The sequence below is a fragment of the Triturus cristatus genome, chromosome 6 (assembly GCF_964204655.1).
Source record: "Triturus cristatus chromosome 6, aTriCri1.1, whole genome shotgun sequence".
NCBI classification, from domain to species: Eukaryota; Metazoa; Chordata; class Amphibia; order Caudata; family Salamandridae; genus Triturus; species Triturus cristatus.
Genome location: NC_140589.1, coordinates 521,119,083 through 521,142,417, shown reverse-complemented (window position 1 = coordinate 521,142,417; position 23,335 = coordinate 521,119,083). Strand labels below are relative to the sequence as shown.

The 23,335-nt window shown below is 42.0% G+C and overlaps 1 protein-coding gene across 1 annotated transcript in view; it reads left to right on the top strand.

The window, feature by feature from the left end:
* Positions 1-23,335, top strand: part of CD109 (CD109 molecule) — a 750,032-nt gene that overhangs the window by 391,365 nt on the left and 335,332 nt on the right. The window contains exons 18-19 of the mRNA XM_085610953.1: positions 4,716-4,890; positions 15,437-15,554. Of these exons, the coding sequence (XP_085467079.1) occupies positions 4,716-4,890; positions 15,437-15,554 (293 nt within the window). The remainder of the gene's footprint in view (positions 1-4,715; positions 4,891-15,436; positions 15,555-23,335) is intronic.

Below are 23,335 nucleotides of genomic sequence, written 5' to 3'. Positions count from 1 at the left end.
TAGAAAGGCAGTGCCATATGATTGCAGAAGCACATTGCTGCATGGGAAAAAATGCACAATATCGTACATTTCTTCCCCTCCAGGAACTGGGGTGCAGAAATACAGGGGGCACAACATGTGCCCCCCCTGCAAGCACAGCCATGCGAGAGGGGTCCCTAGAAGGGCCCCCTAGGCCTCTTCATCACCCTTTCCATGGCTAAGTCACCGCCATGGATAGGGTTGTGGTGAGGCAACTCATAATATGCTCAGCAGTGTTACAGTGGCACCACCAGCATATTACAGCATCAGACCGCTGAGCCACCACCGTGGGATCTGAGATCCCCATCAGTTGCAGCGGTCTAGTGGCGGTCCAACACCCAAACTTGTAATACGGCAGGTGGAAAGCCAGTCTAGCGGTCCATAGACTGCCAGCGGGACTACAGCAGTCTGATGGACCACCCTAGTGATAATGAGGCTTTTAGGGCCGGATGTACGACGGATAAAAATTGTGGCTCGCAAATTGCATCAAATTGCGACTCGCAATTTGCAAGTCGCAAAACGATACCTACGTACCAAAGTGGTATCATGATTCCAAGTTGCTAATGACTTGCATCGCTATTTTGGACCGCGGCTATTTTGAGTTGGTAAGCGCTCGCAAATAGAGTCCTCTTTTGAAAAGGTCATTTTGCATGCGCAAATAGCGAGAGCAGCATAAACAAGCCCATTTTGCGCACGCAATTGCAAATGTGAGAAAAAACATGTGAAAACACTTCCTAGTAGAGCTGAAGGACCCCAAACAGGAAGTGGTGTCCCAGGAGATTCCTGAGCAGATTATCCAGCACATGGTTAGGTGCGGCAGCATAGTTCAACATTGCAGGTAGGCACTTCGAAAAACCATGAGCAGCAAGGCCAGTTACAAGGGTGGAAAGGAGCAGCTGAGGAAACTCAAATTCTCTGAAAAGGATATAGAAATCATAATAGAGGACTGCTGCAATAATCATGAGGACCTGTTTTGGAGGGCATCGTACAGTGTCCCTGAGGCTGACAAACGTAAGATCTGGAGAGGAATGCAGCAGCGCATTAATGCCCTGGGTGGGGCACAAAGGTCCCTCGATGACATCAAGATGGTAGGATCTGCTCTCCAGGGCCAAAGAGAGGGTGGCAGCACGTCTGTGAGAGGTGCAAGGGATAAGAGGAGGGCTATCTACCGCATCGGAACAATCTGCAGCAAAGGCCATGGTGGAGAGTACACTGGAAAGGGTGACTGTTGTCGGATTTGGGGTCCTTGACACATCACAGCTACCACCAAACCCTGGTAAGTGTGAAATGTGTAAGAATTGTTTAATTCCCCACTAAAGCCTGTTCTGTGCATGCATACTAATCATCCACATCCAAAATTCCTGCGCCACACAAAAGAAACCCTTATGGTGCATTATGGAAAACGTAGTCAGTGACATATACAGTGTAGTAACGGAATGACATGAGCTGATAAACATTGCAACATGACTGAGATAGTGATTCACATAATCTTTTGCCACATAGATACACCACTGGGAGGAGAGCATAGTGCAGATGACACTGAGGGAAGCCCAGATCAGGCCCAGATGGATAAAGGGTAGGATGGGGAGCATCAAGTGGACCAAGTTGTCCTGAAGTCCAAGAAACAATGCTGCAGTGACCTCATCACAGGCTACTGACAATGTGACACCTGAATCACGGCAGACAGCAGCATCAAGATGCACTCCTGTCACCAGGGTCTGGCTAATGCGTCCGACCCAGCAGTCCGTAGGCAGTATGCAAGCCATTCTGCACACTCACCCCCTACTGGATCACCCAACAGGTGTTGTTTGGAGGCATTCAACAGGTGATGCTCAGGATCCAGTGCCTGCAACAACAACAGAGGCAGATTAACCTTAAGTTTACCCAGGGATTCAGGAACATCACACAAAAGATGACGGATAACCAGTGCCGGCTGGAAGCTAAATTTGATGCCCTAACAGGTGCCATTGGCAATCTGTGCAAAGAATTGGCTGAAGAGAGGGGGCAGTACAGACGCATGTTTGCCAGTGGTGGTGCGACAGAGTACGCTGACAGTGAGGTTTCCAGCTGCAGTAGCATCTCTGCTGCGGAAACACCAAATATGCATAGGAGCTGCAGACGCCAGGCTGAGGTTCCAAGTGGCAGGCTGGACGGAGAGGCAGGAGGTGGATTGTGTAGTTACTGCACAGTCATTGCCCCACATCTTATTCAAAATCTGTGGTGATGTAACCACAATACAGTTGCACATTAGTTTTAGCATGCGTTTTGTGATGGACTGCTTGTCCTGATTTTGTTTGTGCAAGCTTGCACAATACAGCACAAACTCAAAGTTTAATTCACAATTTGTACTGTCCAATGTAGAGGGTAGGGTGTCATTACTTTGGACATACCTTTAAAAATAATGGTTTGCTATCTGGACCCTGCTCCTTCTCCCCTCTGCTACAGAGCTACCATCCCACTGCTGTTGGGCAGGTGGTCCTGGGTCCTCATCATCCGATTCTGAATCAGTCACATCCATGGGCAATCCACCCCTGCAGGCCATGCTGTGGAGCATGGCACATGTTGCCACTATTTTGCAGACCGTCTCAGGAGCATACTGCAGGGATCCGCCACTCTTGTGGAGGCACCTGAAGCACGATTTTAGGATGCCAAATGTGCGCTCGCTCACGGTCCTGGTGTGCCAATGTGCCCTGTCGTACCAACTTTCATGTGCGTTGTTGCGAGACAAGTATGGTATGAGGATCCATGGCCACAGGTGTAACAACATGCAAACAGACATTACAGTACAAATACATGTAACTGTGGACAAGTAAATTCAGTGCCTAGTATGTATCCTCCATCAAAGTCACCTCTTTCTAATTTCTGGTGTATGCCACTGTGTCTGAAGATGTATGACTCATGGGTGCTTCCAGCATATTTGGCAACTTCTGTGATGATGTTGTTTGCATCACAGACAACTTGGATGTTGAGGCAATGTGTGCTTTTCCTATTACGGAATATGTATTCTATGGGCACTTGGGTCCCATCTATGCACCCTATGACCTTTGGAAACCTTGCTATTCTGTAAAATTGAAGTTTTGTATTTTCAAGTTGCTCATCATCCCTGGGAAGGTAGATGTGTTGATGGATGTGGTGAAGCATGGTATCTAGGAAATTGCTAAAGAAACGTGAAAGCTCACTATGCGACACACCTCCGCCCACTGCAATGACATGTTGGTAGCTGCCAGTGGCCATTAGGTGGAGGGAGCACAACACCTGCACGTGTGTAGGAATTGCATTGCTACGCAGGTTTCTGCTTTCCAATTATGGCTTCAAGTTGTCTATGAGGTCTAGTATGAGAGTGCTACTCAGCCTGCACTGGTCATAGATCTCTTACTCTGTCTTCTCAAACAATGTTAGCCTGACTCTGAATATCCTCTTCTGTCTCCACCTACTCTGCTGAGCAGCCAGTATCTGTATCCTCCTAGCTATCATGTACAGGGCAGCCATTGTGGAAAGATTTTTGATGCATTCTGGGTGTGTTTTTATAGGTTGGGCCTGGTTACTACCTGATTCTGGTTAGTGGTAAATTGCATGAGCAAAGGGGCCTTTTTGCGCTTTTTCGCTATTTGCGAATGGTTTGTACATTATAATTAGCGACTTGCAAATTGTGAATTGCTATTTTATGAATGCAAAAAAAGGTTGCGTTTTTTGCGAGACAGTATTCATTCGCTTCGCAAAGTTGTGTTTTGCATGCACAAATCAGTTTGCGACCGATTTTGCACTCGCAAAATGGACGTACATCTGGGCCTTAATCCTATTCACTATGAGCCTGATTCAGGTAGTGTCTCCGCACTTGCAGTGGAGGCCCAGCAGTCGTGGGGGATTCTCCACACTCTGGGCCTAATCTCCGCAATGAGAATTCTCATTGAAGAGATTGCGGCCTGAGTGCGGAGACTCCCCCTTGCCATAAGTGTGGAGGCCCTTAGTGAATCAGACCCAATGGATGGTTAACATCAATTGTGCTTTGTTTCAACAATACCAATAAAAGTGCCTCTGTTCATTCGTTTATCCCTAGAGAAAAGGTTTAGTATACAACCTGCATCTCCACTTTCAGCTTTTCATATTATGCATTATTATGCATTATTTTAATTGTTTTTTTTCTCTATTCCAATGTATCTTTCACATGGAATGCTATTCACATTGCATTGATATGTAGCTGTATGTAAAGAAGTTATATTTGACAACTGTGGTAATTTATGATCTGTTTCCTATGGAATTGTGAGGAGAGTTTTGGCACAGCTGACATCAATGACTGTGTGCTTTGTTAAAAATTCAAATTTTAATAATAAACTGTTTTGCAGTTGAGATGTCATAAGATGCCCCAATGTTTTCTAATTTCCATGATACTCAGAAGACCAAACATCAATAATGGTCCCAAGGCATATTGCTACCTGCCATAGACATAACCAAAATATCATTTCTAACCCCAGTATACCATGGCGACTTCTGCTTTCTGAATTCTACTGAAGTCTTGTAAGAAGGGCAGGTGCCAACAAATCATTTGTATATTTATTATCTTGTAGCTGACCCTTTTGTAAAGGGCAAAACAGGAAAGGTGCATTCAATGCTATCTAAATCACTATAACAATAGAAAGGAAGAAGTATTTTGCTACACAATCGACTCCCTAAAACTAAAATAATTTTCATTTTTACAGATTTTTATGATGAAATGGAGGACATGTTTGATTATGAATTGACTTCGGTGAGGGGCACATTATCGGGAAGCGCTCTTGATGAAATGCCTCTTACAAGAGAATTTCCAGAGACCAGTAGTCCAGCTATTCGTGTATTCTTTCCTGAAACTTGGATTTGGATGGATAGGAAAACTGGGTAAATTCACATTTTCATGTCTTACTTTCATTTATTTATACATTAGCATCTATTTTAAACAACAGCTATATTTAACTTTGGTTATAGTGACTATCTGCTTTGCCCATACTTTCCAGAGTCCTACACTTTCTGTCAAGATTTGTTGTGCAATATCGTTAGCGTAATTGTTTTGAAATGCTATAGAAAATGCATCACTCATTTTCATCAGCACTTTCCTGTAATATGAATTTTACTTGGACATGGTCCGCTAAATGGCTTCTTCTCACTGGTCATCCCAGAGACTTTGTTAAATAAATATTCAGTTCCAAATGTAACCAGTCATATTCCCCCAAGTTACTATCCTACATTATGACAAAAAAATAGAGACCAAGGTAGAAGAGGTAAGATTGCTGCAGTCTTTTTTGATTCATGTCCCGCTCAAGAAGACTCATGGCTCATCTAATGACTCCTCCTAATATTTCCGATCCAAGCAGGTCATGAGTTAAAGCACCTACCTTGTGCTTGTCACCATCTACTTCCCATTAGTTTGAAAAAGGAGCTTAGAGGGAAAAAGGAAGACGGGGAATCCCCTACTCAAAGCTTAGCATCAACACAAAAAACCTTCTTCCTGTACCCCAAATATACATCACATTAACATCCTCCTCAGGATTTGTGGGAGGAAAAAAAGGACCAGTTACACAATCTAGTTCCTATGGGGTGTATGATTCCTAAAACCAGACAACTCCAGTAGGGTGCTGTGCTGTTGCAGGGAAATAGGAGGCTCCTCGTGTAAGCAACCATGTCAGCCTGATTGAAATGCTTATCTCAATCTGCTTTGCCTTCATCATCATTATTTAAAAAAAGCAGAGATCAAATTCCAAACAAAAATCTTTCACACAAGGGGGCAACACAATTGAATAGGACGCTGTGCTGATTATCAGTCCCTTATAAGAAACAAGATGGATATGAGCCCACACACACACCGTTCACTTGACCACACAGTAAAAATGCATACAGGGGGCTGTTAAATCCTTTTAATATTCCAGTCCCTGGTACATGACTAAAACCAAGATTGCATGTACTGACCAATTGTTAAGGGTAGCCAATCATCTACTACTCACCCAAGAAGTGTCTAGCTTTATTTCACTTACTTCTCCTTGGCTTTGTTCAACACACCATCTCAGGCCAAGCCCTGTTTCAGAATGAATTGAATATTGGGCAAATTACACCTGGGTTGCCTACAATCAAAACATTAGCGTAGACATGGATTCCCTGGGCTTTACAAATTGGTCAATAAACACACGTAAGAAGGAGTCCTTAGTCTAGACCTGCTCTCCAGCTTAGTAGGCTCTAACAGTCACCCTGGGCGGCTTACTAGCTAATCAAATTCTACAGTGGCAGCCAGCATGATAGTCATTCTAAGCTTACTAATTGTGAGTACTCATTGATAGTGGGCAGTAATTGACACCACACCACCTAAACACGCTCTCCAAGACTGCATTACACCAGCTACATCTGCTAAAATGGTATCTAACCTTGCCTACTGCTCCCACAAAATCTCTCAAATCCTCACCATGGTCATGTCCTTACCCCATTATGTCAACCACTTATACATGGACCTCCTGAATGTCTTTCTTTCTCTCTCTAACCTGTAAAATGTGCTGCCCACCTGTTATTTTGTTTGAAACAGCAAGTGTACCTTCAGGAGATAGTGTCAGCTATTGTCAGGATCCAGACTTGTCCTTTCCCTATGGAGTAGCTCCCTCCTTTGCATGCTTTCTATCCACATTGTCCCTATAGAAATATGATTGGCATTGTGTACAGAACAATGTCAAGGTAAATTTTCTAGTTTACTTTGCGTGGGGCTTTGTGTTCATTGTCTAGTCTTAAAAGGATGCGAGACAACTCTCCATCTTGTCAAGATCATAATATTCTCTTGAATTCCCATCACTAATTATTAATGTGGTTGCAGGCTCAAGGAGGCTGAATGATTTGGTCCATTTTTTTAGAAGCAGTCTAAGTGTTATGAATGTTTTGTGGCGGACATTAGTTTCTAAGGGAAAGTCAACTGAGAATGAGATCTTGTAGCCATTATGCTTCTATGGGCAATGTGTTTAGCTGACTGCATGATGATACTCACCTGATGGTGACTGAGCAGTCATACAATTGCAGACCTAGGTACATTGCTCTTATTTTAGGCCCTGGAGCAGATTGTGTGGAGCATTTGGAATTCAAGAGGATGAGGCACCGCAAGTTCTAGAATTGTTGGTATAAATGCAGTTAGGAATGCCTCTATGTCTTCACCTTCCTCCTTCTCAGTTGCCCCAAATAAGTGTTTATTGTCCCTACTCTTCCAATTTTCCAAGTCTCATACTTTGATATGCAAGCTCCATCGGTGTATTTAGCATTTTATCTTCAATTGCATCTATCCTTTTATCAGTTGTTTTCAGCCTTAATTCGAATGAGGCAAGTTCATATTATATGGTTTTGATTTCACAATTCAATTACCAATGCAATCAGTCATGGTGTCAGGAATTCAGGAGTCTTTCACAACTTGTGATGGTAATTAAGGGGGGCTTACAAAGATTTAGGCTTCAGAAGTTTGTCCAAAAGGAGTGATCTGCTGCAAAACTGATTTAGAAGTTAGCAATCTCTCACACAGCTTTGCTTGACCTGTGAATCTGGTCTCCATATTATGAATTCAAGAATATGTTTTTCAGCATTGGCATCAGGGAAAATACATCATTTTACTGGCTCCATTCTGCTACTAACAAAGTTCCCAGTTTTATTTAGAGCTTATAGAGGAAATTCCTTCCTTTCACGATTTCCATTCCTCTTAGCCTATTCTTATTGTGAGCAACATCCATTTCTATTAAAATAATTGCTGAGTCTCATGCCCTGGAAAATTACATGGATCTCTTTGAGTCCTTCAAAGCTTCATGAAAGGCTTGTTTGCTCCACAAAAACAAAATGTTCTAGAACAGCCTACTCTTTGTGGGCATGACAATGAGTTTTCATTCAGCTGTCCTTACTGTACTTACTGCTGCAAAAAAGTATGTACTCTATTTAATATGGCCATAACTGCCATTTCAAAGGCCATGATCACGTCGGATATTTGCAGGTCATGAAACACTCCAGAGGAGACATTAAAAGTTGGTTTATTAGTTGTGTGGCCAGCACAAGTAATAATTCCTCAATTGTCTTCAGTGGGAACCAAACACCCCATTGTAGTGCTTGACTTTCACAGAGTAGTGAGGTGGAGCAGTCTAAGGCCTACTCAAGTGAGATGCTGTGGGCTAGGAATCACCAATAATTGACATGCAATAATAACACAAGAAATTATTGTCCAGTCAGAACTTTTTCTTTAGAAAAAGTAAAAGTACATTTAGTACACACACAGTACTAAATGCTACCATCGAAGACATTGTATAATCACTGAAGACCCCCTAGGAGGGGTCACACCAATATACCAAGTGAGTTTCAACTGTCATTACCTGTCACAAGATAAGACTTTGGTAGGGATCATTGTCATAATTGCAATAATGATGGATCAATAAAACATATGCAGTCATCATGAAAACCCAATAAAAACCTTTAGCAGGAATTACCTTTGTGTTTGTGCATTTATTCTCTATATACTTTGCAATAAACTGTAATGGTTAGATCAACCCCTAGAGAGCATTGCAATCAACCAACATAATGGGCAAAAACATTGCAATGAAACCATACAATCAGCCCCTAGAGAGCATGTGTTACACAGTGGGAAGGGTGATGATTTTAGGGTCCTCCCCAACTTAAAGTGCGGACCCAGAATATGGCCTGCAAAGCAAGAGCAGGTTGTGCTTAAGTAGTTGGTGGTGGTCCCATCAACCCAGGACCACCGCAGGCTGAATTATGAACAACCCTGCATTTTGAATAAAAGGCCCTGCAAAGTATTATGGGGCAAGTTTCTTAGTGCAGTGAATATTATAGTAGCATTTTTGCCACTGTGCCGGGGAGAGTCGCAATGAGGTTTTGCCTTGGTTTTCCTTTGGGAATGCAGACTTGCGCCATGCTTTTTAAGGGTTTGATTGGGGGGGTGGTGGTCCCACTTGGGCACTCCAGATATTACCCACCCCCGGCTTCTCACGCCAGCTCCCCATGCCTGCAGCACTATCACGTGCTGCAGTGACGCTGGCAGCCTTTTTTGGGGTCTACCTTCTCCAGCGGGCAGATGTGTACTCTTCTGTAGGCACCTACCGCTCTCCCCAAACACAGGCATAGGGAGAGTGGCCCAAGCGGGGCGTTTGGCGGCACTCCACATCCTCATCCTCCTTAACGGGTTTCTAGGATAAAGTCATGGGCCCTTCATGCCTTCAGTGGAGGGGAGCGCGAAGGCACCCGGCCAACCTTCAGAATATCAGGGAAGCGCAACAGTGCTTCCCTGCACCAGGGAGCACATGGTAGTCCCGGGGTGGGGTCCTGGCCACCTTTAGCATAAATCTGCCCAGGGGGATGGGACCCCAGGGCAAGTTGGAGACCAGGAGGGCACGCCCTCTCCTCCAACGTTCTTGCATTGTCCCCCCCCTGGGGAATCCGATCAAATGGTGGTGGAGCCCCACCCTCTCTGTGCGAGGAAAGGGTAAAGGTTGCCAAATTTAAAAGGGCATAACTTGAGTTCAATTGAACCAATTTGTCTGATCCCTGGCTTGTTTACTCCTGGTGGTGAGCTCTATCTACCAGGGGCAATTGCAACAACCCTTCTCACCTCCAGAGTGGTGCAGTCTTCCAAAATGCGGGTCCTCCTGGCGCCCTGCGCCAGATCTCCTTTTGTGGCTTTGTTGATGGGCTCAGAAAAGTACAGGGCTTCACCCAACTGTTCCTCAGGGGGCTTAAGGGGCCACCCTCACTGGCTCTTGGGGAGACCCACTGGTCCTGGGGTCAACTGGACAGAGTCCCGGGTCCTGTGTGTGGGTGTCAGGGTTTCCTCCTTCCAGAACTTCATGGTTGTCCCGGGATCCAGCAGCAAGGCAGGTAGAACATTTGCAGGCAAGAAAAAGTCTTCCCCCTTGTGCAAGAGGTGCTCCTTTTGTATGGAAGCAGCCTTGGTTCCTGCTGATGGAGAATATACAATTACTGGGCACAGCAGGGTGACACAAGGCCTGGGCTCTGATTCTGACCTGAGCCAGGAAAATAATTCTAAGGCAGTTCCCTCCCTATGTGTATAATAGAGTGTCACTCTAGTTGAACAGTGAAGCACACTGACTTTTTCTAATAGTGTACACTAACCTCATGAAACTTATCCCATGTGAATACCTAAACCTACAGAGTTCCCGTTGCGCCAGGCTACCTGTGCGTTGTTTCCGGGGTGTGCACAACAGTAGTCTCACATGCGCAGCCCGCACACACGTGTACAGGTAATCTCGTGCATGCAGCCAAGTGCCCTTTGCCTTTGCTGCATCCAAGTGGCCTTACATTAAAAGGCGGACATTAGTGGTAAAAATGTGCAGTTCGTTTACCATATGCTACCATGTTTGAGACACTGGTAGTGAGGCTCACCCAAAGCATAATGTCCAAAAACTGGGTGATCAGAAAAGCAAGAAATCTGGGCATACTACTGGGGCAGAACCCAGTGCAACAGGGGACATTTGTCAAAAAATGTCTTCCTTTGATGTTACCCTAGTCCTCAATTTCTTTCATGGCCTCACCTAATAATGTTAATTTTCTTCTCAATCTACTTTCTGTAAAGCTGTGTTTCCTTTCTACAAGTTTTGATTGTGAGAATTATGATAAGTAAGAGTTATGGGTATTACAGGTAGGGTACTCAGTCTATCAGTAGTGTCCTTTAAGAATTCCAGAAAAGTTAAAATAATGTCTTGGTGAGTCAATTATCAAGTTGTATGCAGTACATTGTTTCAAGGAGTATGAGAGCCGCACAGCAGATCTTTTTAGTTGCTCTTCTCCCAAATGTTTCTTTTAAATGAGAAAATATATTATGTGTTGCTCTCGTCTTTCCTAAACCTGTGTGCCAAGTAAGTGATGAAATAGTAAAAAGGCTTGAAGCTGAGTTGCTCATTGGCCTGGGAACTCCAATACTCCCCCTGCTATGTTTGTTATGTGTATGTTTTAACACACATAAATGCATATTTTCTGAACGAACTTGATGGAGAGCCCTGAATTTTAAAAGACACACAGGTACAAATATTATTCCTCCTCAGGATATGTGTACATATTGTTTAGTCTCAAAATTGTCTGTAATTTCAGCATTTTTTATCTCACCATTAGTGACTGAAAGGGAACGAAACAGTTGTGTGGTCCTGGAATGCATATTATTTTTTCATTTCAATGTTTTTGATATTCTGTTCTTCATCAACGATTTATGGCTTTCCAAATTCATAAATGAAAAAAAGAACTGGCTGACCCTGGAGGAATTCTTAATGAGCTTTAATTACTGGCAATTAATAGTTTTTACCCAACATGTTTTTTATATCTGCCGTTGGCAAAGTCCTTTTGATTAAAACACATATATATATGTATAATATACTTATTGAAAGGGGCTTTCAGTCAGCTTTCTTTATCCATTGGTCTGTTGCTGTGTTATGCAAGTTTTCTTTCCACCCACTGCACCATACAGCACGGAGCAGGGGGTCAGCCCAGTTCAGTCACTGGATAACTTCACCTTGAGTGGCTGCATTTTGCTCTTTCACAAGGAGCACATCCGCACACAAGCCAGTTCCCTTCTGTGACAGTGTTTTTGCTTTTAATGTATTACTTTAATGTTCCCTTTGTGTTTATAGTCTGATGTGACAGCAGGACACTACTTCACAATTCATCAGTTCCTGTCTCCTGCAAATGCTTTTTTAAATTCTTTTTGGAGTGTCCTTTATCTGGCTGTTGGTATTTCACTGCATAAAAGTTTGTGTTCACTTGAAACTGTTTTGTATTAACTTATTGAAAGCTTCAATATTATATATGTGAAGAGAATGCTTCAGAATATGTTTATCCTGGAATCAATTTCACCTATAGTTCTTTAGTATATTTTGCCCAGTAAGAGAACCAGCCTTTATCATGTTTAATTTGCATCGCTTGTAACACTTTTGTTAATTTCCGTCTAGCCTTTCTCTGTTTATTTTTCTTTTTACTTTGTTTCCTTCTTTCTTGCTTTCTTTCTTTCATTTTTCTTTCCTTCCGTCTATCCTTTTTCATTCATTCCCTTTTTCCTTTCTCTTTCATTCCTTCTTTCCTTAATTCTTTTCTTCTTTCTTTATTTCCTTTTCTTTCAATCATTCTTTCCTTCTTTCTTTTGTCTTTCACTCCTTTCTTCTTTCTTACTTGTATCCCTTCTTTCTCACTTTAACTTCTTAGTTCCTTATCCCTTCCTTCTCTTCTCCCTTTTTTCTTCCTTACTTTCTCTTTTTCTATTTTCTTTTCTCTTTATATTTTTACTTTGCCTCTTTCTCACTATCTTTTTCTTTCTTTGTCTTTCTTTCCCTTTCTTTATTGTTTCTTTCTTTCCTGCTTTCATTTCCAAGTCAAGTCAAATAACTCTTTATTTCGAATATTTCATCATAAAAGACATAATACGAATCATCAGTACAAATAGTTAAAAAGGGAATAAAATTAGCACAATAGACAAACAAATCATTTAATAAATAACACAGTAAAAACGGTAATAAGAGAATATTAAATAACATTAAGTAATGACTTGAATATATTTAGGACCTACAACCCGTGCCTCAACTTTATGTGGTTCCATGAGATGTGTGGCTAATGCGCCTAATCCGAAGGAGCCATGCCCAACTGATGTATTTAGCCACACCAATGGCCACAAATGGTGATGCGTCTGATTTTAATATTCTGGTGGCCGCCATGGCTGATCTAACACCCAGTTCGCGGCATACGGGGCGCAACCATAGCTGTCGCGGTCGATAGTACTCAGGACAAACATATAGAAAATTACAACTGTTTCAATCTGGTCCTCACATATGGGACATGTGTCATTACCATTTGAGTTCCAACCTTTAGTGAAACAGCGTAACGGGAGGGTGCATAATCTAAATTGATGGAATAGTTTCCGATCCTGCTGTTTAGTTATTACATCCCAATATACCTCAAAGGCGGAATCGTCCTTGACGGTCAGAAATGATAAGGTCAAGGAACTACCAGACAGGGAGGCAAAACGCTTAACCTTAATCCAATGCCAGTAGGTATCCCTAAAGCTCTTTTTAGGGGGGAAAACAGCAGTCTCGGGATTAGTCCACAGCTCACCCATACCCAAGTCAGTCAGAATAGTTTTAATTTCAGACAACCAGGTGATTCTATGGGAGCCCCCAAGGGCTTTAACTTCAAGCAGTGCCTTGGCATATAAAGCCAGTTCTGGGGTAGTCCAAAGGCGACGCCAGAACGCCAGAGGCCTCTACCGCACCATGTCCTCAACAGGCTGACAACCTAGGTCATAAAGGAGGGGGATACGAGGGGATGATTGACATAACCCAACTGCAGACCTTAAAAATGTATTTTGTGCCACCCTCAGGGAGTCCAGATTACTGAACCCCCATAATTCGGCACCATACATCACAGCGGAAAGTATTTTAGACCCGTTTATTTTGATCAGGGGGGACATAGGCTTGGTTATGGAATACCTATGTTCTTTAAGTAAAGCTCCACCAAGTTGTGAGTGCTTAAGGGCGAAAAGATCAATCTGGGATTTCCAACTTAGGTTATCCCTAAATGTAACCCCCAAATAGGTAAAACTGGAAGTCTGTTCTAATGTGGCACCACCCATTACAACCCTTGCTTTAACCGGACGGGCACCACGAAGAACCATAAACTTGGTCTTCCCCACATTTACCTCCAGCTCATGATCGCGGCAAAACAACTCAAACTGGGACAATGCTAACTGGAGCCCCTGACGTGTCTTTGAGATAATAAGACTGTCATCCGCGAACATGAGCTGGGGAACTTTCATGCCAGCAATGGAGGGTGCATCAGTTGGAAAATTTAGAAAGTATTTAATTACACCGTTAATAAACAGGGAGAACAAGGTAGGGGCCAGTACACAGCCTTGTCTAACACCCTTAGACACCTCAAATCTAGGAGTCACCGCCCCTGGTTTACCACAGTGGACCTGAGCATATGTGTGAGAGTGCAAATTAATCAGCAGCCTCAATAGTTCTAATGGCATAGCCATCTCCCGAAGTACTTCCCACAGTTTAGATCTTGGCACATTTCCTCTTTCCTTCTTTCTTTCTATCCTTTTTTCTTTATTCTTTCCCTTCCTTCTTTTGGTCTATCTATCAATTCATTCTTTCTTGCCTTTTTTCTTTCCTTCTTTCTTGTCTTTCTTGTCTTCTTTCTTGTCTTGCTTACTTTATTTCTTTTTTTTCCTTCTTACCTTCTTGCCTTCTTTCTTTCCTTCTTGCTTTTTCTTTCATTCCTTCTTTCTTTCTTGCCTTCTTTTCTTCCCTCTTTCTTTCCTTCCTTCCTTTCTTTTTCTTTCTTGCCTTCTTTCTTTCTCAAAAGCATGAGGCTGGCAGCCAATGGCACAACAGTGCGATATTGTAGGTCTGTGTTAGCCAAGACCTTTTGATTTTACTAAAGATAGATCCATAGTTACCTATAGGGGTTTTCAGCCATTTTTGTCCTGTGGATGTGTCATTCATGTCACCCAACTTAAGCCATTGGCTGAATTCACTATGAGTTACAGTATACTGACCTTTCACAAGGAGCACATTCACACACAAAGTAGTTCCCGCCAGGAAGTGCTGTGCTAATGTATGTTTTTTTGGAGAAACATCGTTTACATCACGGTCTTCACACCGCAATACCTTTACAATGCGTGCATTGCAACACAAGTCATTACAATGACTTGCGCTGGATGGCGCTCTAAGCTAAGGAATAGTATGATTTACTATTCCAACACCTTCCCTACTGTACGTAGACTGGAGTTGGAATGGTAAATCATACTATTCCTAAGTCCACGCCGTCCAGCGCAAGTTGTTGTAACGGCTTGCGTTGTAATGCCTGCGTTGTGAAGGTATCGCGGTGTGAAGACCTCGATGTAAAGTCGTATATTCGTTTTTTTGAGACCCACAAACATTTTTGTCTTAAGTCATTAATTTTTTGGATTGAAATACTCCCAGCAGCTTCCCAAACAAAGTTTTACAAAAAAAGGCATGACAAAAAATACAAGAATTGCCAAATGGATGGCGGACGATCCCAGACCTATTGGATTTGCCATTGCTTGTTGGTTATTGTTCTTCCGTGGCTATCTTTTAAATTGTAGTACATGCTGCTGCAGGGTACAGTGAGAAGATAGCAAACCATAAGATTCAGCTCTGTGTTTTTTTTAACAAAGTCAGGGCTTTCTGCCACATTGTTTAAAAAAATATGCACTGTTAATTAATGTGCAACAAGACACTTGAACAATTCAGATTGAATTAACCTCTTTTCCAAAGTTGTAAGTGATGAGCAAGTGTCTACATGAGTGCACAATAAATGTAGCAAGGTGCATGGGTACTGTCTTAAGACATTTTGATATTACTATGTTGTAAAGTGTCCATTCTGTGTGATTTGTCCCTTTTTTTAGCCGTGAAGCAGATGCATCACTGCTAGTGACTGTTCCTGATACGATCACAACTTGGGTAGCAAGCGCTTTTGTAATATCAGAAAATTTAGGACTCGGAATAGTAGAAGCTCCTGCAAAGGTAACTGTTTTCGACATATTGTTATGTTTCTTGTTTAAAGTTCATCCCAACTTCCTGAAACACCCAGTAGCATTATGCTCTTTATAAAGAATTATTCTTGAAAAGGATCTAGATGTGCATCATATTATAACTATTACATAAGTTTGTGCCTCATTGGTTTTTTTTTATTTGACATGTTGATTTTTATATTGCATATTGTTTGGTGAATTATTTTCTATTTATATCCCTTTTGAGAGTTTTTTTAAACAAAATGTCTCCTTTGTATACCAAAGCTGTAATCTCCTAGTTACACTCTGATAAAAGGTGATTGATAAAATGGACAAAGCGAGGAATATGTGGCAATCATCAGTTGGTAGGGGGTGCACCTGCATCCAGTTCACCCAAAGCTGAGAAATGAAGCAAAGAAATGAAGCAAAGATTCTTCTCTCTCAGTGGCACCACTTGTTTGTGAAATTAGATACTTAAGAATCAACAAATATTTTATTCTTGAAATGGTGTTATTGGGATCCTTAGTTTGTACTTTACCAGTTACCTGGGATGTAAAAATATTTCTTCTTCAGGATTGTCCAATGCCTGTAAGGTCTTGTCTGTTTGGTAAAATCGGCACAGGGTAATGTGTTAAGGCATGGAGCAGGAACAATGGGGGCGTTCACTAGTTATAATTTTTGACAAGCACAGCACCTACGCTATAAGTGAAGGGGGCAGGCACATACACATAACTGAAACAAGCAGCAAACCAAGCCATGTCAGCACCTTGGCATGCTAGCCCTAAGCTCAGTCCTGTCTCATTAAGCTTCATTAGATTTTCATCACATGAACATACTCATTATAGACAGACAGAAAACCTCCACTCCCGTCTCATTCAGTTTTGTTTGTAGTGGATGAGTTGAGTTACTGCTTAAAGCACTCTTCCACATTTCTTCAGACATTTTTTTACATAGAGCCCAAACAGAAGCCTCTGCTTCAACGTTGCTAGACGGAGGATTATTTTTATTACATGTTAGAAGACTGAATGAGCCTATTCTGCCTTTTTAATGCCTACTTTCTTTTTAGGTCTTACCTGGACATCACTTGCGCTGTCTCCTCGAGACATGTTGTATATTCTTTGTGGGCTTATGGCTCACCCATTGCTTTTCATTTGTTTCCTCGAGTGTCCTTCACAAAGTCTTGCTTCCAAGTGGTCAATCCTTCCTATTTCCCTTTTCGTGAGTTGTTCCGTCCCCATTATCTGTGGCAAATGCTTTCGGAAAATCTTTTTTCTTTGTCTAAGAGCACTTCACATTAGTGTTCATGTTTTTGCTTGCTCCAACTTTTTCTGTTAATAGGGCTGCCAACTATGGTTGGTGAGGGATTTTGTCCTAATAAAGGAACACCCAAGGTAATGCTAGGGTACTATCCTGGACCGTTTTGTCTTACTCTTGTTTATAATTTAAAATATATTGACATCCAAGCAACTAGCAAGGCCACATTTTTGCACCTGAGGATTACTAATATTACAAAGCAAAAATATCAAAGTTATAATCATTAGAAACAAAAGTTAACTTCAAAATTATAATTTTTTGTAAATAATTTCACAGTTACAAGTACCTACATTAAGCCTTCCTTAGCACTGCCTTTTGTTGATGGGATGACGGGTTTACTATATAACAGATAGTTAGACATGTCAAAATTACTTTGCCCAGTTGAGTGAGTCCATTGTCATCCATGACAAGTAAATAGGAAAACCCCTTTCGTCCCCCCCATTTTCGGGTGTGATGGTTTTCTACTTAAACAAACTTGTCACTTACTCTTATTTCCTCTCTTTGTAATAATTTACAAGCTGTAGATAACGTCCAAGGAAAGAAGGACATTTCTCCTCCCTTTTACACTCAAAATCAGCCCTTGGGTGGCCCCACTGTTATCCAATTGGTAATTCCATTTCCATATCACCAGTACCTGCTCCTTTGTCCTGTGGAGAAACCAGAAGCACAGAGGGTTGAAACGCATCAATACAACTGGTAAAAGGGAAAACGGGGACACCAGCCAATGTCCTGTGGAAAGCTTATTTAACTAAGGAGTAATACTTCTTCACTTCTGCATAAGGACTTTCCCTTTCTTTCTTTTTCTTTTTTGGATTAAGTCAAGTCAAAATAATTAAAAACTGTTAAAAGTAATGGTGTACTATCTTTGTATATAGAAAAGACGGAACTGGTACACAAACCACTGAAGTGGTATTTACATGAACAGTTAGCTAAAATTCCCTGTACTGTCTGAATTTTACGCTAATCCAAACTTTTCTTTCGTTATTGTAGGAAGGTGGAATCTGACTGCATGGTTGCCCCCACTTTTGTCCTGGTGTTTTGACGGTTTTTGACTTAGTTTGGCTGGGAACCTGCTATCCAGGTCCCCATCCTATCTGCTTTCTCTTCTAAATTGATTCCATGTACTTTAGGTACACTCCAGATTGGATTCTGGGGAACGCTTGTGAGTCCCTAGTTTATGGTATACTATGTACCCAGGGCATAGGTACCCCAGAGGCCTAGCAGGGGCTGAAGCATGTATTATGCCACCCCTGGGAAGCCTTCCAAAATGACACCACAGGTCTGCTACTGCACCCCTTACTGAGGTATAGGTTCACTATACCTCACTTATCACTACACATACAAACCTATCAGTCACTCCTATGGCAGGCCTTAACAATCCTGAAAGCAGAGTGCTTGGTTATATGTGAGAGGGTGCCCAGGCATGAGCTGAGCCCCTCTGCAGCCTTCGGAATCTCTTCTCCGGGGTTGTCAGTGGTGCAGCCTGACCTTATACTCTTAAGTGCATTATAACCAAACGGTAAATGCTAACTTTGGACTGGCTGCACGGAAACATGTTGTGTTTGGTGCCAAACACCTTGGAATCATACCCCTACACCAGTAACTGGTGTGGGAGTATGATCCCACCCTTCTAGAGGGAGAGACATGGCAGTAGTGGTAAACCTGGTAAAACTGAACAGAGCCCTGGCATCACAAAATGGATGCTGCAGCCACAGACACGGGTCTGTCCTCCAGCTGCTGACAGAAACTCCGGCAGGGGAGGCCTAGACAATAGGTTTCCTGTCACAGGGAGGTGTAACCACCTCCCAGACAGGCTTATGTGTATTGGGGCTGGGTGGGAGCACTCTGAGTGCTTTGAAGTCCTGCACTGGGGGCACATTTGGTGTCCCTGTGCATAGTCCAGCTCAAACCGGTTCCATTCCCTGCCCTAGCGTGAAACTGGACAAAGGAAATGGGTGTAGCCACCCCTCTTTCCAAACCCTCCCATAGGTGGGTCCCTAGAGCTAGTCCAACCCCTTCCTTAGGTATAAGTAAAGAACCTCTGTTAGCAGAATCTTAGATATCCCTGGATGAAACTCTGAAGCTGAATCCTGGAACTTCGATGCTCTACTAAAGACTGAAGGACTGAAGAAATCCCCCTTGGGGTCAAGGAGTGACTCCCCTGCTTGGCAGGCACCAACAAAGCAATTTGCCGGTCTGCATTTCCAAAGCTCCCGCTGGACTTCGAAGTATTTGCATCCCAGGAAGATTTCCAGACATCTCAGAGGCAGACTCGAGTCCCCAGCAAAGCTGAGACCCACATCCCTCGTTAGTAGCGTGGAACCAGAATTCCTGGTCACCGTGCACTTTTGCAAGTGCATTGACTTCTCAACGTCTCTTAAAGTCGTGCTTACCTGTAGCCCCCACCTCGAGCAGAATATCCACTGAAGATTTTCAGCCTAGTCACCCCGACTGACCCGTGGGCCACCATTTTGTGTTTCCTCTCGAGGTCCCTTTGCGATCCCTGGTCCATCGACTGATGGGTCCCTGAGGGGGTAACTTTGAATTTCCTTGGGCTTCCCTGTTTGCTCCAGACGTGCCCTGACTCTCAACCAAGTGGTGAGTCCCTCAGACCTTGCTGGTCTGCACCAAAGCATCTTTCTCTTTTCTGCATGGGTTGCTGTTGCCAAGGCTTGTTGTGTCCAATCTGGGCACCGACACTGCAGCACTCGACATCCTTTGTGGGACAGCTCGAATCCAGCTTCTGGTCATCCTTGACGCCTCCTGGTCTTCATGGCTGAAGAGTCAAGCTTCACCTTCTTCACCTGAAATCACCCGACATCGGTGGTCATCTGCCTATCGCCTTCCTGGTCACTGGCTGGTGACCCAGACTCTGTCCCCTCTGCTTTCAGGTTCTTTTCAACTTCAATCCAGGCTTGGATCTCTTCGGACCCTTCGCATCTTCCCCGCAGCAGCACTTCTTTGCCAGCTCCCATTGAAATCGACGCCGCGACCCGACACCAATTGACACCTATGCACCCGGCTTCTCTGGGTGAGGTAACATGAGTACTCCGGTGCTCCTGGGGGTGTTGACCCTAGAACTTCCTAAGTCCCAAAGGGTTTGGTCCTGACTCATTTCTAAGTGTCCCCAATCTTTAAAAATCTAACCGCGACTTTCCCCATAGAAGCTAACGGGAGCTCGCGGCTGAGTTCACACACTGCACACGGCCCCTGTGGGTCCCCTGTGTCACTACCGTGGGTGGTTCCTTGGGGTCCCAGTGATTCTACAGGCCCTAGGCCTTGTGTCTAGTTAAGTTGTGATTCTTATACCACTATTTTAGTATATGGTTTGGCTCGCCCCTAGGGCCTCCTGTGTATTTGTGCTATTTTACTGTAATTTCTGAAGTGTAATTTATGTGTTTTGACCTTTAGTCTCATAAAGAGACTAGGAGGGTGTGTTTAGTAATAAATACATATATTTTATATATACATACCTGGTGTGGATGTCTTTCATTTAGGCATTCAAGAGATTATAGACTCGTAAAACAAGCTGCTTTCCATCCTTCAAGACTTAGCCTGAAGGCTGCTACCACTAGGATAGCTTTCAATAAAGGTTGTCTTTAACCAATAAGAGGTTGTTTGGACTGGTACGGGGTGCCCACTATAACTATTGGACAGCATATACCAGGCCAACTTCTCACAGTTATGAATTATCACTAATTGCACTGCATATATATATGTTTTTCCAATGTGTTGTTTCAGTGTGATACATTTTTAGTGGTCAATTTGTCACTAATGATGTTTTCTTGTAATTGTGTTGGCTCTTGTGTATGCTAAGAATAATTTAAGCTATAAATATTTCTGTGAAAGGCACAATTGCATTTAGGGATTCAATCCAACTTGAATCAAATTAATGATTTTCTTTTACCAGATATTTTTTTTCATTCATCTCTGACTAATTTGATGATTAATTTTCAAGACACTCTAATAAAATTAGCACAGATGATCACCAGGTGCGGAAATCAACTAAAGCGCTTATACACCTCAAATCACAGACCGCTTGCCCAAGAGTCCTCTCCCTCGATTAAATTGATTGTGCCGCAAATGTGTGCTTAAAACTGATGAAGGCAGCCCTGTTGGAAAAGAAGTGTAAGACCTTTCTCTCCTGACAAGGCAAGATAGTAAGGCACCCAACATACACTGTCGGAGCTTTGGAAATTAAAAAACAAATTAAGCTTTTCAGAAAACGCCAACCTCCTAACCCTCCTGAGAGGGAGCAATGTCATTGTTCCCTCTAGGCCTTCAGAACTGCTCCATATTACTAGTCAACCAAGGACATACGGGGATAGCAAAGAAAAAATCCTGCGTGCTAGAGGAAGTGTGATTTCTCCAAATGGACAGGCTCACCAAATCCGCAATCCTATCATGCATTCCATGGCAGGCAGAAGTTGCACAAAACTCTGCAGCCACCATCATGCCAAAAGGTGCCAGGACCAAACAATGCAAGAGTGCAGATCTCTGCAGCCTGCCGGATAGACAGTGGTTGCTTGTTCTCATGGACAACTGCTTAAAATACCCTGTAGTTGAGATGGTGGAGTCTACCATGTTTGAAAATATAAAACCTAAACAAGGAAAGAAAATTGCAGTATACTGACTTCAGCCCAATTCAAGACTGATAATGGACCACCTTTCAGTGGCCAAGATTTCAGCAAATAACTGCAGGAGTTTGGTATCCACCATCACAAAATAACACCTCATTGGACACAGCCAAAAAGAGAGGTTGAATGCCTCATGTGCACCCTGAATTGGAAAATGAGCATTGCAGTGGAGAGGGGTGAAAACATTGAATGGAAACTCACAATTTCTTGCCAGCATACAAGAACACTCTCAATGCACCAACAAACACTTCTGCCACTGTGCTGGTCAAGAAAGCCCCCAGAGAGACTATCCCAAATGCATCAGGATGGGTTCTTTTTTGTGTTCAAAATATTTTATTGAAATTTTACAATGAACAGCAACAACATAAACATACAAAAAAGAGTAATAATAAACTAAAATATCTAATACAATGCGTATAAAAACATTATCGAATTCATTTCAATAGAAAAGAAAATAGTCATATTCTTATAAACTTAAAAGGAGGGGGGGGAGGGAAACATCTAATACCAAATTATTGTGTAAGCAATAAATAGAGCTACTATGACATAGTAAATAATATAAAAATCATAAACAGCATTAAAATACATAAATATACCCCTAAGATGCAAAATAGATATCAACAGGAATCCAAAAAGAATGATAGGAAATAGGATTATGATTAACCCCAGACAAAGATAATTGAGCACCTCTTCTTGTAAAGATAACCCAAGACCACCAAGCATGAACTGATAACTTAGAAACATCTTTCCAACAAAAGGTAATAGATTTTAACGCAGCAGAAATCAAAAAATCAAAAAGCCTACATTCAAGATTACTTAGAGATTGTGATAATGTAACTGATTTGCAAATTAACATTTTATAAGATAAGTCTTCCTGGATATTTAACAACTTCTTAATAACATCCCAAACTTCTTTCCAGAATTTTGCAATTAAAGGACAATCAAAAAGCATATGTCGTAACGAACCAGGATGTAATTTACAATGCCAACAAGTGTCATCCTGAAGGAGTTTAGCCTGAAATAAACGTAATGGAGTCCATAAAGAATTAAATAAAATATAGGAATTGGTTTGATAAAGTGAGACAGGTAACCAACCAGAAATATTTCTAATCCATATAATTTCCCATGAATCATTAGACAATGTAAGTGAAAGTTCATTATTCCAGAAGGTTGCAATCATCGTTATGTTACTTCCTAGAGAGTTAGATATTTTTTTATGTAAAATGGAAACACCATTAGCTTTCAACGATATAGTTTGAATATACACGGATAGGTCAGCTGTAACACTAGTCGGAATAGCTTGCGTAAAGGAATCTAAAATTGAATTAATTAAATATCCATATTTAATAAGATCAGATTGAGTTAAACCAAACCTTGTTTGTAGATCCTCAAACGGTATAAAGGCATTATTGGAATAAATGTCTCCAAGATAAAAAATACCCGCTTTAATCCATGAAAACCAAAGTCTAATGTTCCTATTTAATTTAATGATATCGCTATACCATAATGATAATTCAACAGTGTTATACATGGGATATAGAAAAATGGAATCTAGATCATTAAAAACCATTTTAGTGGATTTGAGAATGATAGATTTATGAAAAAATGAGGAGTTGTTAGACATAGTTACCAGAGTTGGTAATGGGAACGGCTTTACAATAGATTTTTCAATTTGGAGCCAAGAAAGTGGATTATGTAAAGGAGAATGAATAAACCATATGGCACTTTGTTTTAAAATAAAAGCTTTGTGATAAAGAAAAAAATCTGGGATACCAAATCCAGCATTACTTTTAGACATTTTTAATTTTTTATAACTAATGCGAGGTGATTTGTTATTCCAAAG